The sequence below is a fragment of the Pelodiscus sinensis genome, chromosome 11 (genome assembly GCF_052426305.1).
Source record: "Pelodiscus sinensis isolate ZL-2025 chromosome 11, ASM5242630v1, whole genome shotgun sequence".
Lineage (NCBI taxonomy): Eukaryota > Metazoa > Chordata > Testudines > Trionychidae > Pelodiscus > Pelodiscus sinensis.
Genome location: NC_143062.1, coordinates 19,508,024 through 19,525,217, shown reverse-complemented (window position 1 = coordinate 19,525,217; position 17,194 = coordinate 19,508,024). Strand labels below are relative to the sequence as shown.

Sequence of the window (17,194 nt, the reverse complement as noted above, 5' to 3'; positions counted from 1 at the left end):
GGTCTGTTACCCATGATGCACTGCACGCAACTGCAGGGCACCCGCACTGGGGTGTTGCAGACGCGGCAGCGTCTCCCTGATCCCAGGACTACATCGCCCATGACTCCCCTGCCGATGTCTCCCGCGGCTCTCCTTCGTTCGTGCCATTTCCCCGCGCTTTGCGGCTCTTTCCCGGCGGCGGGCACGGATTCCTTTTCTCTGCGTGCCCCGCGGCGCGGACTCTATTTCCCTGCATGCTTCGTGGCCGGCGCCGCCCGGAAGTGCCCCCTCCCCCATAAAGCGGAAGTGGGCGGCCGGTAGGCTCGGGGCGGGGCGATATTTGGTACCGTTATCTCTTGAGAGAGGAGCTGCAGTATAACGGACACCGCGCAGCCCGGACCGCGATCCCCCTGCCCGCAGCACCATGGTAGGACCCCGGCCCGCCGCCGCCATCTTATGGCCCACGCCCGCCATCTTGCCTTTGGGGCGCCTACGGGAGCCATAGGGGATGGGGGAGCCTGGCGTACCCGCCACCCTCTGTAGGGGGCGCCTGTAAGAGCGATCGGGGGCCCCGCTGTCGGCTCCTGGGCAGGAATCTGCTCTCGCCCGTGGGGCAGGTGGGGCGCTGCTCTGTTCTGGGTTTCTATGAATGGGATCTGCAAGGGGAGCCTCTCCCCGTATGGGGTCTATAGGCGGCTGTATGCTCCCTTCTGCGTCGGAAGGCCCCTGTAGGATCCATGGGCGAGGGGTTTCCTCCACCCCCTATGTAAGGTACCCCTGGGTTTCATGGGGGGGGACCTCCTCCTTTTTCCTGTATGGGGTTGGGATCGGCATCCCTATGAGAGGATTTTATAGGCTTTTTATGCGGCCTGTTTTGGCCATTTCCCTTATAGGTGCAAGTGTAGCAGGATGCTGATGATGCACCTCTGAGTGAGTCCCATGTGGGCCTGGCCCCTTCTCCTATTCTCCAATGCGGGATGGGCTAGGTATTGCTCTCTTTCTTGAGGCATGTTGTTCCGGGGCTGCTATTGCATCAGAGTGCGGGATGGCAATGGGCGATCCCCCTAAAACATGGGGTTTGAGGCTTGCCAGCTCCCCTTTGATCCATCTCTTCTGCCTGATGCCCTATGTGTATGGGATCCTGTGACTTCAGGGCTCCCCATGTCTGCAACAGTTGAGCTTTCTATCCCAGGCCTTGCCATGGTACAGATGGCCTTTGGTGTGCCAAATTTTGGGGATCCCCTGCTGGGGATGTTGGCTGGATGTAGGAGTGGCTGGAGATATCTTTGGGCCATAAGAGGTACTTCTGACATTAACATCTGAGTCTAAGATGAAACTATTTTGTGCTCCACATTGTCCTAGCTCCCCCCAGATCAGCCAATCCAGTGTCCTGCTCTCAACTGCCTCGCTCAGTTTCTGCTCCCCACCATTACCCTTTGATAATGCCATGATGGTGGGCAAGCGTGCTGCTCTGCAAAATGTCTGATTCTCTCTGCCTTGTGCTCCCAGCCCTGGTTCTCCCACCTTGCATTGGCCAAACCTGCTTCACCTAGTGCCAGCAAGGAGCTCTCATGGTGCTTAGCGCTCTGAACTGTCTGAGCGGTGGGAGTGTTCCCTTGCAGCCTGTAGAGCCCTCCCACGCGGAGGACAAAGATGCTAGGGGGATGGGGAAGGGGAGTGGTGCTTGGTTAGCCTAATACCCAGGCTCCTAGCATTGCCTGGCTGGGGATTAGTGGTGAGCAAAACTTGGGGTGGAGGGTACAGGAGAATCGGGGGGGGGGGGGGGAGAAGGGTGATCAGCAAGACCTGTGAATAGTCTCATTTCTTTGGTAGAGCCAATAGCACTGACTACTTAGGTCTTTGCCATGGATTCAAACGGGGCTTCTGGGCTAGGGAACAAAAGCCCTTTAGCCTCCTATGGGCCCACTCAATTAGGAGGCTTCGGGGGGAGGGGGGAGCTATCCTGGCTGCATCAGCCTTGCTGCAGGAGGGAAGATATTGACTACAGTATCTAGGCCTAGGCTGGGGGATCTGATGATTCTCTCACTGGTCCGTGTTCTGAGCCCTGCATTGTCCCCATGTCCCTTTCATCTCCTCCCAGAAGCGGCTGCTGGAGCACAGTGGCTTGTGCTTCCCCTGAAGCAGCCTCCCTTCTCCATATAAGAGCATATCACCCTGCTGATTTGCCGGGCCCCTCTGCTGAAGCCAGACTCAGCTGACTGGCTGGCTGGGGATCTTGGCTGGACCTTTGGTCATCCAGGGAGATCTGGGCTGGGACTTGCATGGAGCACTGAGTGGTTAGAATTTGGGGTGCCTCCAGCTACTCAGATTGGCCCCTGTGCTGTCAGGCAGTGGAGTGCAAAGTGCTATGTCAGTGCCCCAAATAACAAGGCTCTCGGTCTTAAGGTGTCTAATGGGGGGTGGGGAAAAGGGGTGGACTCAGTGTCAAGTGCTGTGCTCTGAGTACCAGGCCAGGAAGGAGGGTGGAGGCTGGCTTTACTGCACCAAGAGACAGACTGGCAGTTGTCTTGGTGGTGGTGTGGGGAGGGGTAGCTAGTGGAAGAAGGCTGGGGTTAAATGGGGAGGATGAGTGGGAGGTAGGGCACAGGGTGAACAGGGACTATGGGGTAAAAGTTGTAGAGGGGTGATTAGTCTCCTCTTGAGGTGAATGGGGGCTGGTGCTATGCTGTGTGGGAAAGGCCCGGGCTGCTGGCTGGTGATGGGGAAGCAGCGGGCACAGCCTCCTGCAGAGGTCATGTGTAGTGCTGTTTCCTGCATGGGGTTTCGGGTTCCCTTGCAGCGCCTGTCCTGGGTGCTTGTGTAAGGCACTGATGCAGAGCTTTCCATTGAGCACTCTTGTAGTTGGGGTCTATTTGATTTGCTGCGGGCCCTTGGAGTGTGTCTTCTCTGGTCCTGCTTGTGTAAGCTGCAACTCTGCATCTTGCCCGATTCCCTCTGTGCTCCAAAGCCCATGGCAGCTGCTGGGTTAAATCTGCTGGGTCCATTGGCTTGGTACCTGGTGAAACAAGTAGCCCCCGAGACCTCGTGGTGGGGGCAATGGTTGGATTACCCCAATAATCCCCCTTTGCAAGGCTTCCCTTGTGACGAGCTGCCCTTTGGAGCTAGGAAACCCCTGTCTCTTGCTTGTGGCTGCTGGGAATTGATGTGTGGTGGGGCTGGCATCCCAGTAATGGGCACCTCATTGACCAACCTTTAGAGGTTTCCCCAGCTCCTAATTCCCCCTCTTCCCCCACAGGCATCTGGCGTAGCAGTTTCTGATGGAGTTATCAAGGTCTTCAATGACATGAAGGTGCGGAAGGCCTCCACCCCCGATGAGGTGAAGAAGCGCAAGAAGGCAGTGCTGTTCTGCCTGAGCGAGGACAAGAGGAACATCATCCTGGAGGAGGGCAAGGAGATCCTGGTAGGGGAGGTGGGTGAGACGATTGAGGACCCCTATCTGCACTTTGTCAAGATGCTCCCCCACTCTGACTGCCGCTACGCCCTCTATGACGCCACCTATGAGACCAAGGAGAGCAAGAAGGAGGATCTGGTCTTCGTCTTCTGGTAGGGCTTGCCCCCACCCCATTCCCTCCAGGGTCCGCGCCCCTTGCCTTGGTCACTCCTTGGTCCCCTGCAATGGTGTGCCCCTCAGCCCTGCTAGCTGGGTCCATCCTAAGCGCACGCCTGTTCTGGCCATGCTCCTCTCCAGTATTGTGCCTGCTCCACCTGCATCCTCTTCCATTCTGCCTGCTATATTTTGAGCCACACCCATCAGTCTGGGTGGCCCCCTTTGCCCCTCCCCTTTCTGGGGCCCTGTTCCCCTATCCCTGTTCTCAAAAGTCCCCTGGTTCCCTATCCTAGGCCAGCAGTGCCACCCCTTCCCTCTGCAGAGCAGCAGTGAAAGCTGCCTTTGTTCACCCAGTGTCAGCACCCGGCTCCTCTGCTGGGTGGAGCAAGCCCAGCAGAATGCCTGCTGCTAATTTAAAGGGGCTGCTGGCTGGCTAGCTGGCGGTGGGGCCCACAGCATTAGAGCACATGGGAGGAGCTGGGCCTCTAGGAGTGACCCAGTCAGTGCATCTTATGCTGGCTCTGCCAGCCCCCTGAGCCCAGCTGGGGCACCCCCTCCAGGGCACACCACGTTCACAGGGTTTTGAACACTAGCTCTTTCCTGCCCTGGGGCCAGCTGGAGGCTGCTGGAATGGGAACTTGGGAGGCATGAGTAGATGCAGATGCGGGGGTGCTATTAATGGAGGGAATCTGAGTGGGTGCTGGGGTTAGGAGTTATGACTGGCCTGCATTTGAAACTCTGCCCAGCAGTAGATGAATCAGGCCAATGGGACAGGGGAGACTTGGCACCGTCTCTGGGAGCTGCTGCACTGGCTCGAACCTCTTTTGAAGTGGCATTGAAAGACCCTTTTTGTTCTGGGCAAAGAGCCACCCTGACACTAAACCCAGAGCTCCCCCTCTGCCTTGCGAACCCCCCACAATCTCTCTCCTGGGCCTTCCCTACATGGCTGTGCCCCTCTTGCTGCTTGTGCCTCCTGCTGGGAATCTGAATCTGCCTATGGGGTGTTATTGCTAGTGTATAGCAGGGCCCCTTCTCCACCTGCTCCTTTCAGCCTCTGCTGCTGCTCTGTCCTCTTAGCCCTTCAGTCTGTCCCCAGGTGGGTTTGTGTCTGAAACCTCAGGTGATGGCTTGTCCCTTGGGGAAGCCTCCAGTTCCTGAGGTTGGTGTGAGTCCTCCCCTTCTCCCCACAGGGCCCCAGAATGTGCCCCCCTCAAGAGCAAGATGATCTATGCCAGCTCTAAGGATGCTATCAAGAAGAAACTCACAGGTGAGTCAATTCCTGTGCCCCCAGCCCTGCCAGCTCAGGGGGCCCTGGCCTGTGGTGGGTGAGTAAGCTAGCAGCTCTGCAGCAGGATGGCTCAGTGACGGTGCTGTGTGATTCTAGCCTCATGGTCTGCCTGAGCCCAGCTGGAACGGTGCACTGGCAGTGGCCCTGGGGAGCTACCACCTGTGATACCAGGACTCCTGGCTCCTATCCCTGCTCTGGGAGGGAGTGGGACTAATGGGCTAGAGCAGTGTTTCCCAATTGGTGATCCGTGGAACCCTGGGGTTCTGCGAAGAGCCGGCACTCCCCCGTCCCCTCTTAAGTCGACAGAGCTGCGGTGGGAATTGCGGCAGTGGGGCTTTTTTTTTTTTTTCTTTGATGAAACATGGCCCTAGGGTTCCGTAGCCAAATAAAATTGGGAAACACTGAGCTGGAGCCACTTGGTAGTAGTCCAGGAGCCTAGATTTGGTTCCTTGCTGTGCTCTGAGACTTATCCCACTCCCCCCTTGGATGGGAGTATCAGTTCCCTGATGCATGTGACCAGCTGGGAGGTGCTACATAGTCCATGATCCCATGGCAGGATGGCTCAGAGTGGGGTGTGGAAAGGTCCCTGATGGGATGGGGGCAGAGCTGGGAATCCTCAGGTTCCCAACTGATCATGTCCAGGCTAAGGCTTGTTGTCCTGGATATCACACCTTCACCCTGCCCACAGGGAGTGATGGAAAAGGGTATGTCCCAGGTCCTGGCTAGATCCCAAGGGGAGGTGGATCTGGGAGGTAGGGGAAGAGTCAAGCTGGATCCCAGCTATGTTGGGATGATTGCAGCCCATTGGTTCCCGTAAACCTCCATTTCTTCCCTCCCTTTCCCCTCAGGTATCAAGCATGAGTTGCAAGCAACCTGTTACGAGGAGGTGAAGGATCGCTGCACCTTGGCCCAGAAGCTGGGCGGCAATGCCGTCGTCAGCTTGGAAGGGAAGCCCTTGTGAGCGGCTCCTAGTGCCAGTTTATACCGGAGCTTCCATGTTAATCAGTCCTGTGCTACCTTTTTTGGGGGTGGGGTTGGGAGGGTCGTGGGGGGGGGATAATTACTTAGATAATGTTCAGATTCTTTGCCTCCTAAGTCTCCTTCTCCGGTTTGCACGATCAGAGTCCCCAAGACACTCCACGGCCCGGCCGTGCCTGGTGTGCAGGGCACCTGCCAAACCCACTGCCTCCTTGGTTACCTGGAATTTCTGCCTTGGAGACAAAAGGGACCATTCCCTGGGCACTGTAGCTTCTCCTCAAGGTCCTGGGCCACTGCACCATCAGAAGGGACCATGCATTGAGCTCCCTAGCTTGGTATCTAGAGACACCAAGAAGGGACCATTCTTGGAGAATGGGAGCTCACTGTAGGTCTTAGGACAGTTTTCCATTCCTAGGGAGCCTTCCCTGAGCTTGGTCTAGTTCTGGGACCATTCCCTATTTCAATTCCAGAAAGTCTCTGACCAACCTCTGAAGGAGACAAACTGGTTTCATGGTCACATTGCCCTCTCCTGACATCCCATCTCAAATACTCCATAGGGCTGAAGCCTCAATGGCCAACCCATTGCTGGCCAGGGCTAGTGAGTGAGGGACCCTCCAACAGCCAACCCAGGTCTTGAGCCACTAGCAGTTTCTGGTGGAAGGTGACATCCTAGTAGCTCCTCTTAACTGCATCCCTGTAGCCTCTTCCTGACTCTGGAATTAAACATTTCTTGTGTGTGTACATTTTTTTAAGAGTTTTGTGTTTTTGAAACAATGAAGGATGCCGATTCTCTGTAGCCCCACCAGAAGAGCTGGGGGTGTTCCTGGAAAGCAAACCCCTGTTGCCAACTTGTCCATGACTTAGTGGCTTTGTGCTTGTCTGTAGTACTGTGTATAAATGGAATATTGTGGAGAAACTTGCAAAATTTAAGTAACTGGGGGCTGGGATACACCCTTCCAGTGGAACTTACTAATATGGAAGCAGCACCTGTAATGACCTTCAATAAAAAAAATGAATGCTAACAACCTACTGCCCTGCCTCTTTTTTTTTTTTTTTTTTTTTTTTTTTAATTTGGAAGGTTTGAGGTCACCAGGAAAGGTTAGACGGAACTAAGGAGTCCTGGGAGTCTGCAATCAGTGTGGAGGCTAGGGTGTGGCTGCTGCCTTATCAGTAATAGCAGCTGCTTGACAAGGAAGGACACAGAGGGACCTGGGAAGGTCTCTTCCCACAGTGCCTGGCTCCTGATCTAGGCAGCTGGACCACTTCCCAACCCTGCACGTATCTCAGTCCTGGCCCAGATTGCTGGCTGTCTGTTGCACTAGGCTTTGCTTCCCCTGACACATGGCTCCTTAGCCCTGGTAGTGGAGCTGCTGGGGGGGATGGGAGGGAGAGTGAACTACACAAGAGGACAATAGTGCTGCCCACTCCTTGCTCTCACAATCTGTTGGGGCTGCTACTCCCAGCAGCCACCCAGAGTCTCAATGGGGGGTAGAGCCATGCCATGTACTAGCTCAGCAGGAGATGGGGCCTGAATGGGTCCTCTGCCCTCACGGATACATTCCCTCACTTAAGGTGTGGGGGGTTGAAGCCTCCGACAGCTTGACGACCCTGTATGGATGTTCACCCTAGCTTGAGATGCCAGCACAGCTTCTCCGCTCTGAGTGTTTGGGGAGGGTGGGGAGACAGGGGAAGTAAAGGTAAGCAGTGTTTGAAGCAGGGAAGTCCTTGCAGCAGCTGTGTAGGAAGCAGGGCTAGGAAGAAAAATGGGTTTGGCAATGAGGCTGCACTGGATGGAGCTGGATACAAAATGGGCCTTTATTGGGAGAGGTTAGGGCTGGGGGCTACAGAGCTGTGAATGGATTGACTGCATTGGAAGGGCAGAATTGAATAAGAGCTGCCTGGCCATGGTGTGTTGTCTTTCTCCTACCCCTTCTCCCCTCTTTCTGCTTGCCCCTAGTTGCTAGGAGAGGGCATTGAGCCTGGACTCTTCTGCACAGCTAGAAAGGACAGGAAGGGATCTTGAGATCCTCTAATCCAGGCCCCTGCACTCAGGGATGAGTAATAGACCACTACTGCCAGCTCTCTCTCACTTGCTCTTAATCTCCAAGGTGGAGATTCCACACTCTCCCTAGGCATCTTATTTCAGCACTTAACCACCCTGACAGGAAGGTTTTTTTCTAATGTCCAACCTAAACCTCCCTTGCTGCAATTTAAGCCCATTGCTTCTTGTCCTATGCTCAGAGGTTAAAGAGGAAAAACTTCTCTTTTTAACCACCTCTCTCTCTCTCTCTCTACCCTGTGTGGTCCAATGCACAGCAAGGGAGGGTGAGGCAGAGGGGAACGGGCACATTTAAGACTCCTGGCTCCAAGCCTGCCCACTCTACCTCTCTGCCATTCCAACAGTGGGGATAGAACCCAGGAAGCCTTTCTGAAGGAACTGTGGGCTGCAGCATTGGCTGGGAGGCAAGGGAAGTCAGTTAATGGGCTGTTATGGGGTAGTTGCCCCCCAAATCAACTGGCCCCACCCATTCTGCAGAGCAGGTATCGAGGGGCTGGAATGTCAGCAGGGTTGGCTTGGGCAGGGCTGGGTTGAGGCAGCTGCAGTCGTACTGGGGGATCTCTGCACCAAAAGGCTGAGCGGCCCCTTCCACAGGTGCAGGGCTGGGTGGCAGCATCAGACGTCACCTTTCAGCACAATCAGGGTGTTCCGGAGCAGCAGGCTGCTGGCCTGGAAGAAAGAGGGGGAGTTAAAGGGGAGGGGAACACTCACCCCCACAGTGTGATGCTCTGGGGTAAACTGGGATCCCCATCAAACCTAAAATGACCCTTCCCTGGCCCTCTCAGCTGGGACAGACCCCAGGAGTGCTGGCTCCCAGCCTGACTGGGAGCAGTGTTGCAGGATTCAAGCTGTGCACAGGGCCCAAGCGTGTGTGTCTTCTGCCCTCTGCTGGCCGCCTCTGGGTATTGCAACTGAGGACAGGTTCTGTGCTAAGAGGGGCATGCAGCTGATGGGAGGGGGACTCAGATAACTCTCCAGACTCCCACCCCAGCATGCAGAGAGCATGTGGAGGTGGGGGAGGGAATAGGGCTCACCAGGGGATAGTGAAACAGAGCATATATTGGGTGAGGAGGGGACCCTGATTGGATAAGAAAGAGATGGAGGCTTCTGAGGAGGTCTGAGTTCAGGTTTGTAGGGGAGGGAAAGTGTGGGATCCCCAGGGGTTCCCAGTCAGGTTGGAGGAGTCCCTGTGTCTCCACACACAGACTGGGTTGGGGGTTCCCAGGGGTCCCAGGTTGTGGGATTTCTGAGGGGGTCCCCCCAGGTACCTTGGCATGTTTCAGCTCCAGCTCTGCCAGCTCAACCAGGTTCTTGCGAAAGGCAGAGATTCGACGGGACTTGAAATCAGTCAGTTCTGCCCAGGGAGAGAGAAAACCCAGGCGATCTGGAACCCAGCCTCCTGCTCTAACCCATTAGAGACCCCAGCCCCCTATCCTTCCTCCCCCCGAGCCAAGGACAGAACCCAGGAGCCCTTCTGTACTTACCTTGCTTGGCGGAAGTTGACAGCCGTTCAAAGCGCTGGCAACACAGCTGCTGATGGGTCTCAGCAGACTTCACTTCCTTGTTCTTCATGCGGGCTTTGTCCAGTGCTTTGTTGGCATTCTCGTAGTCAGCCAGGGCCCGCAGGCGCCGGTACAGCAGATCCTGGAGACACAGACTGTTATACATCTCCATGCTCCACCCCAGAGATGGCTGTATCTCAGGGATGAATGAGAGATCCTCATATTAACAGCCCCACATCCCACCAGAGAACTGGCTGTGTCTCAGTGCTCGGGGAGGGATCTCTGTATAAATAGACCTTGTACCATTCCCCAGAGATGGCTGCATCCCTGCATCATGCTGCCTGTACCTTGGCTGCCTGTGAGTCTCTCATGTAGTATTTGAGCAGGTCAGACAGCTTCAGATCCTCATCTGATGCCACACGGCCTTCTAGCTTCTGGGGAGGAGGGGACAGAAGGAGGTTCAGTAAAGGGGGAGATTAATCCCACAGCTACTGCCCCACCTCACCCTTCTGAACTAACATCACCTCCTCTGCATAGAACTCAAAGGTCACAAACACTCAGCCACATGGGGCACCAGCAAGTGGGTAAGGAGGCCCTCTGAGGGGTGCAGACTAAGGAATATGAAGGTCCTGCCTCCCCACTGTAGGACCTTTGGGGTGGGCTGATCCTGGTTGTGGAGTTCAGGGGAGGGTGGGAAGACACCAGGAGATTGGGTGGCGGTCCAGAGCCTGAGGAATGGTGGCAGGGTGAGGGGAGATGCTGCAGAGCAGAGGGGGCGCATAGCAGAGTAGGGGAGGGGAAAAGACCCTTCAGGACGGGACGGGGGGAGCCATCACTCACCCGCAGCCGTTCAAAAAGTTCTGCCAATTTCAAGAAGCTCCTGGGGAGCGAAGGGGAAATTCATCAGTAACCCTGTACTGCCCCACCACCACCAGCCCCCGAGAGACCCCATGCCCTTCCCCTACATTAGGGCCACTCTGAATGCCTCATTCCTACTGAGATATTCCCTCCAATGTCACATGAACAACCCCCAAGACCAGGGCACCCACTAATCCCACCCCCTTTCCTGATAGCCCCCTCATCCCCCGTGTCCCCTGCATCCTGCCCCGTCACCTGACAGCACCCCATCCCTGTGTCCCCTGCATCCTGCCCCTCACCCGACAGCACCCCATCCCCCCTCAGTATCTCCTGTATCCTGCCCTTCACCTGACAACCCCCATCAGGTGAGGGCAGGACACAGCTTGCACCCCCCAGCTCTGCCAGAGATGCTCCCTTCTCCACAGAACTCTACTGCCACACCAGGAACCGCCTCTCCGCCCACCCCCGGCTCTACACCCAACCACTGCATCAACCACCACCACCACCCAGCCTCGAATCCCCATTTGGCACCCCAGGCTGGGTTGGAAGTGCCCCCTGGTGCCCAACTTGGGTCACTGCAGGGTGAAGCTAGTGTTGAGTGCATGGGGGGGGGACACCTTATATCAGCCCCTTGCCCCCAAGCTTGGTGGAGTTTATTCAAGTCCCTGTCCCAATACCTCTGTCCCCAGCACAGCCCCTGCAGCAAGCAGTTCTGGAGGACCTAGGAGAGCTCCTCCCTGCATTTCAATACTCACATCTGGAGCTGCTGGACTTCCTGTGTGCCCAGGCTGCCCAGAGCCACTGCGATGGGGATATAGTCCTCTGCCAGGCCTATATGCAGGGGCAGCCATCAGGGAGGGGATGTACCCTTTAGCCTGGGGATTCCCACCTCCCCCCACCAAATCAGGGGTCCCAACCTCACCCCCAACCCCAGGAACCCAATGGAGTATCCCTCCCCACGGCCGCCACCACTCTGATCCCTAAGGGCTCCCCCTACTGGCTCCTGGTAGGGGACCGCTAGGCAGCTGCCATGCTCCAGGAATCCCTGGCGCTAAGCACCCCAGGGGCCCCCACCCATGAGTGCCCCTGATCACCAGGGACCTCCCTTCCCCAGGAGAGACATTCCTGAAAGGGGCACTGCCAGGGTGACCCTGGTACCAATGGGGGCGGTAGGCAAGGGATCCCCCACATACTCTTGTGGGAGCGCATGACGCGGTCGGCCTTGAGGCAGGTGTCGCGCACACGGGTGTGATACTCCAGCAGGAACGTTCGCTCATGCTCAAAGAACTCGTCCACCTCCTGCAGAGGGTGAGAGGGAGCCAGAGACCCAAGGGTGCCCCACACACGGACCCACCCAAAACAGGAGCAGGGCACTGTATATACTACACAGCTCCTCATGCCCAGAGATTGCCATTTGGCTCCTGCACGGGGGGGAAAAGGGGGAATCTACATGGGCTGGGCCAAGTGCTAACATGGTCACTGCTGCTGGGGGAGGAATCTGGGCAGGCCGTGCCACTCTTGGTGAGAGCCAGGAGGGGACGTGGATCTGTCCATGTGGCGCCACTCTCCACAATACCGTGTGTGTGTGTGTGTGTGTGTGTGTGTTGCGTAAGCTGCGCCACTTGCTGTGAGGAGGGGGGGGATCTGTACAGGCCATGTTTCTCCACACTGGGATTTGGAGGGTGGGAGAATGACACAGAAGCCTGTTGATGGTTTGCTTCTCTGACAGCCACTCCCATCAGGCCTGACACCCTCACTACACCTAACACACCGTTAGCATGAGATAGACCCAAACAGTGGCATGCAAGATCTCACTAGACCGCTAATTCCCTGCTCATTACAATGTGTGTGTGATGTAGCGCCTGGATGTGCACAAAGCATTATACATGAGCACTAGAATTACATTCTTCAAATGGGTTTGGCAGGCAGTGCCTAAGGCCAGTCCATCGTAGGCAAAGGAATATGTATGTGCTTAGCTGACCTGCCTGGTCATCAGGCAGAGACAGGGAAGTCAGCTGTGCATACAAAGGTGACCAAAGCTGGCAGCTTAGCGAGTGGAGGAGAGGCCTCTTAGCTAAGTGCAACCAGGACGGATTCAAGGGGCCAGTGCTCTTGAACCCACAGACCACTGGGTGGCACCGTAACGAGGTATTTTTTGCACCTGGGGCAAAATATTAATTATGTGCCTCCTCTCCTTAGGTTAGCAGCATCATGCTCTTTACTTTTGCAGCTTATTATTTTTACTTATTGCGTCTTTGTGCTCCTGATTATGATGCGCTGGGGGCGAGTGCCCCACTTGCCCCACCCTTGTTATGGCCCTGCCATTGGGTCCTCCAGCCAAGGGGTTGAATTCCCAGAGGAACTGGATTTAGGTGAGGACCCTGCTAAGGCAGTGATTGTAATTCTCAGAAGCACAAGGGAGGCTTTTGCTGTTGTAGCCCTTTATCTTTACTCCTCCTCTGGGAACCACCAAACCTGGGCCTTTTCCTTCACTAAACTTCCTTTAATCCACGCCAGTTCAGTAAGCGTTTGGCATTACATCTGTCAGCAGCCCTGGATTGTCTCTGAAGGAGCCCTGAGCTGTGTTACTTCTGGGAGTGTTCCAGGAGAGGGCTGGAGACTGCCCCACGGTTTGAGGGAAGCCAGGGCTGGAGGCTGGGTCACTGCGGGAGGGTGTGACCTGCATGGGGATAGCCTGGCTGTTGGTGTCAGGGCTGGGAGCCACAGCAGCAGAGCACTGGAGGCACCCAGCACTGCAGGACAGGCATTGGTCTGGCTTGACCCCCCAAATGTCACTGGGGGATCGGGACAGGCCATTCCATTCTCGAGGCTGGGGGGGAGAGAGGTCTGCACGGGGCCCATGGATTTTGCGGGCAATAGGATGAGATGGAGGCATGCACTCTTTTCCTCATCCCCAGGGGGCTCACACACCCCACTGCTGTGCAGCAGGCCCTTACTCACCTTCAGCCCTGACACCCCGGTGATGAGTGCCTCGTCGGCTGACTTGACAATGTTCCGGAAGAAGCCACCCAGCAGCTCCTTGCGGTTCTTTCCACGCACACTGAGCTGCAACGAGTGGGAGTGCCAGTTGGGGGCGCAGACGGGAGAGGGGCCCCCAGGACCCCCTGCACCCCACATCCCTCCCAGCCTACCACCAGAGTCAGAGATAAAATGAGCACTTGGGGAGAGGTCTATGCAGGCCGGGGTTGGAGGGGAGAGGGGGACAAGGAAGAGGAGAGAAGGAGGTGTCCCTCTTACATCTCTAGCTCCTTCCAGGCCTTGTTCTCCTCGTGTTGTGTGGGGACTATCTCCCACATGGCCCCTCTTGCTGATGGGAGGGGTGGAGATGGGAATGGTCTCAAATTGGATACCAGAGGCCTGTGCCAGGAAGGCAAACATCTCGGGGGGAGGGGGGGGGAGGTGCAGCTCAGCAATGGAGAAGGCTGGTAGTGGGGGGGGGGGGAACTCAGTGGGGAGATCAGCATGGAAGAGGAGAGGTGGGGGGATTGGGGCAGACTTAGTGGAGTCCAGGTGGGGGGGGGGCGCAGAATCAAAAAGGCCCTCAGGTGGGTGGGGGACTAGGGGGTTCAGCAGGGGAGAGGTGTTCAGAGGAGGGGCGCTAGGGGTCTCACATCTTGATTGTATTCCAGGAAGACATGGAAGTTGTGGTCCCGGCGTAGGATGGGATGGGCTGCCAGGCGCTGTAGAAACACCTCATGCATTGCCACCGTTTTCTTAAAGATGGCCAGGTACTCGCTGTGGGAGACAGCTTGGTGAGCATCAGCAGGGACAGTGCCCCCCACTGCCCTCCATACTGTCCCCAGTGAGCCCCCTGGATCACCCCCACTACCTTCCCTGTACTGCCCCCTGCAGTGCCCCTACTGACCCCTGTGTCACCTCTCACTGAACTGCAGCCATGGCACAGAGCCCCTTACTGACCCCCACCACACAGCGCCTCCTAGTGCCATCCTGGGGCATTGAGCTCAGCCTCCACCCTCCCCTGGTGTCACTCACCCCTCCAGCTCCTGCTTTATCTTGGCAAACTCCTCCCGCGTCAGGGTGCTGTTCCCCTCCCCGAGGCGCTGCAGCTTCTCCCGGGATGCCTCGAAGTCAGGCCTGGGAGGTGCTGGGGGGATCTGGGTGGGAGGTGGTGGGGAAAGAACCAGGAGAAATATTAGCTCTGAATCCCTCCTCCAGCCTCCCGAACCTCTGTGACCCCAAGCGCCCATGGTCTCCTGATACTAGCAGTGAGGAAGGCTAGGGGAAGGGGGAGGACTAGGGCAGTCTGGAGGCATGGGGTGGAGCTGATGGGGACTCATAGTTGGGGTATGGGGGAGAGCAGAGCTGAGGGAAGCTCACATTTTTGGGGAGGGGATTGAAGCTGTGGGGGGCAATGCTTGGGACAGGAGGCTGGGAGGTGGAGCTGGAGAGGCTGAAAAAGGGTTCATAGCCAGTTGCAATGTGTGTGGAGGGGCAGGGCTCAGGGAAGGCAAAAGGCTCACACACACCTCCTGGACAATTTCCAGGCCATAGTTCTGTTCTCCATATTGGTTCCCACAGACTGGGATCAAGTCACCCCTAAATCCTCTCTTGGTTAAACTGATCAGATTGAGCCTTGGAGTCTCTCCATTTCCCAGTTCTTTGATTCTTCTCAGGGCTCTTCTCTGAGCCCACATTAGCAACATCCTTCTTAAGCTGTGGACCCCAGAACCTGACATAATGTTCCCCCTTATGACACCCCTCCCCATGTCCCCCCCAGACACCTTCCACATCATGATGATCTCCATATCTCATCTGCCCCTTCTGGAGTCACGTTTTACAATGTCCCCCCAGGCTCCCCTCCACTCCCACAATACTCCCACTTACAATGATGCCAGCGTATTCATCATTTTCAGAGAAGGTGTCGTGCAGCCACACAAAGTCCTCATGCTGCCGGACCACGGATAGTGCTGGGCGGGTGAAGTGGGGCAGTGAGCTCTGCAACAGGGATGGGGCAAGAATGATACACCCCAAATCTGGGACCCCCCCAGTATTCACTTCAATATAAAGACCTGCCAGAGACCTCCTCAAACCAGGGACCCCCCCCCAAGACTACCTCAAATGGGGATGCCCAAGCCAAGGATCCACAAACCTCATTACATTCTCCAGTGACCCCCAAACATCAGAGCCCCATGGTGGGAGACCCCCCCATAAGGTCCCCTACCACCCTGTCTCTCCAATCCCCTCACCCCATATTCCCCCCTCACCTTGGTCTGGACAGTGAATTTCACCTTGTCCCGCTCGCTGACTGCGTCTGAGATCTCAACCTGCAAGGAGGGGTCTGCGGGGAGCTCCCCTGAAAATGAGCAAGGCTGAGGAAGAGAAGAGGGTTAGATGTACGGGCACCCAATCCCGCAGAGGGGGAGGATGCAGGGCGATACCCGACCCCGAGCACCAGGGTGGGGGGTAGCAGGGTGCAGGGTCCTGCCCCTCTCGGGTGGGGAATGCAGGTTTCAGCTGAGGGCACGGGCTCACCTTGCTCTCCTCCCCCGGCGGCATCTCCAGAGGCTCCTCCATGCGCCTCCGGGAAAAGAGCAGCCCAGGATGCCCTGTAGGCGGACCCGGGCTCAGGCCTCATCAGCTGACTAGGAATAGGGAGGGGGAGCCGGCGGAGAGTGTCGCCTCTTTAAATCGGTTGTGACAGCTGCTCCACGCCCCTTCTTCTTATTGGGCACCAGGCACGGAGTCCTCGCTCCCATTCGCTAGGATTCCCACCCATCGGCCACCAAGCGGCGGGGACGGGGGCGTCTGCCATAGAGTCTTAAGGGGGCGTAGGGGAGATGAGTGTGCGTGTGCCCCCTCCCTGGCGGGCTGGTCCCGGCTGCATGGATGTGTGTGTGTGTGTGTGTGACCCCCTGGCAGCTGAGGAGATGGGGGCGCGGGGGACTCTGGGATGCTGCAAGCGTATCAGCTGGATGTGGTACCCTTTGCTATTTTGGGAGCTGGGGGAGCAGGGGGCTCTGGGAGGCTGCAGGCATGGCAGTGGGAGGCTAAGCAGATGGAGACAACACCCACCCCTTGTTCTGGCTCAGGCAGCTGATGGAGCGATGCCAGCACTGCTTGCCCCATTGCTCCAGACCTACATCCGCAATGAATCCTAGTGCCTCTCAGCCCCTTATGGATGCCACCCAAGGTTCTACAGTCGTGATGAGTTCACTGCTCCTAACAGAGCTCTCACCTTCACAGGCCAAAGAACAAGGCCTCTCTGCCTGTCCTTTGGCCTTATGGAGGCAACAATCATACAGTTGCTTTACAGGGAAGGACACCCAGGCAGACCTGGGCACAGACCCTCCCGGATCCAGGTCTCAGTCACTTTGCCTTTCAGAGGGAATGGCCCGCAATATGTGCTTGTGTAAGCCCTGCTAACACTGCATGAAGCATTCCCACAGATGCTGCTCCCTCTGCACCCTGTTCATTGCTCTGTATGTCACCATTTTAAATCAGGGTGTTCCCAGGTTTGCTCCGTACCTGGGACCCTGCAAGAGGGCACATCCTAACGCCATGTCCTCATGGTGACATCAGTGTAGCGTGGTTTGCTCACTTGCAATGCAGCAAGGTAAGCATAGTGAACTGAAGTGCATCCACACCCCTTTGCTGCAGTCCTTTGCTTTGTAGCCATACAGCACTGCATCAGTTCAAATTCACCATGCAGCCTCCTATGCAGAGACCCAGCAATGTAGCATTCCACCCCTTAGCTCTTGGCCCCCTCTCCATTTTAGCAACATCCTTCTGGAACTGTGGATACCAGAGCTGGCTGCAGGACTCCAGCAATGGCTGCACCAGTGCCAAGTAGAGAGGTAAGAGAACCTCACTTCTCCTACTTGAGATTTACAGCTATGCATCCACGCATTCTGAGATGTCTACCAGAAACACCAGGAATTTTGGGAGGGGGGGGTGTCAAAAACTTCCAGGGTTCCTGTGCT

The 17,194-nt window shown here is 56.5% G+C and overlaps 2 protein-coding genes across 4 annotated transcripts; one reads left to right on the top strand and one right to left on the bottom strand.

Moving 5' to 3' along the window:
* Positions 1 to 73: 73 nt before the first annotated feature.
* CFL1 (cofilin 1) lies at positions 74 to 6,838 on the top strand. Of its 2 annotated transcripts, XM_075939007.2 has the most exons (5): positions 74 to 406; positions 873 to 909; positions 3,236 to 3,543; positions 4,738 to 4,814; positions 5,684 to 6,838. In XM_075939007.2, the coding sequence occupies exons 3-5, from the start codon at positions 3,284 to 3,286 to the stop codon at positions 5,794 to 5,796; spliced, it is 450 nt and encodes a 149-aa protein (XP_075795122.1). In that variant the 5' UTR covers positions 74 to 406; positions 873 to 909; positions 3,236 to 3,283; the 3' UTR covers positions 5,797 to 6,838. The 2 variants fall into 2 exon arrangements, with proteins under 2 accessions (XP_075795122.1, XP_006129755.1); XM_006129693.5 differs by lacking the exon at positions 873 to 909 and having other exon boundaries at positions 248 to 406.
* A 36-nt stretch (positions 6,839 to 6,874) lies between these two features.
* SNX32 (sorting nexin 32) lies at positions 6,875 to 15,903 on the bottom strand. Of its 2 annotated transcripts, XM_006129691.5 has the most exons (13): positions 15,747 to 15,903; positions 15,479 to 15,583; positions 15,099 to 15,209; positions 14,247 to 14,368; positions 13,865 to 13,988; positions 13,194 to 13,298; positions 11,426 to 11,531; positions 10,988 to 11,063; positions 10,215 to 10,254; positions 9,722 to 9,808; positions 9,357 to 9,516; positions 9,141 to 9,226; positions 6,877 to 8,541 (listed from the first exon to the last, which is right to left on the bottom strand). In XM_006129691.5, the coding sequence occupies exons 1-13, from the start codon at positions 15,786 to 15,788 to the stop codon at positions 8,488 to 8,490; spliced, it is 1,218 nt and encodes a 405-aa protein (XP_006129753.1). In that variant the 5' UTR covers positions 15,789 to 15,903; the 3' UTR covers positions 6,877 to 8,487. The 2 variants fall into 2 exon arrangements, with proteins under 2 accessions (XP_014432330.1, XP_006129753.1); XM_014576844.4 differs by lacking the exon at positions 9,141 to 9,226 and having other exon boundaries at positions 6,875 to 8,541.
* Between the last annotated feature and the right edge of the window lie 1,291 nt (positions 15,904 to 17,194).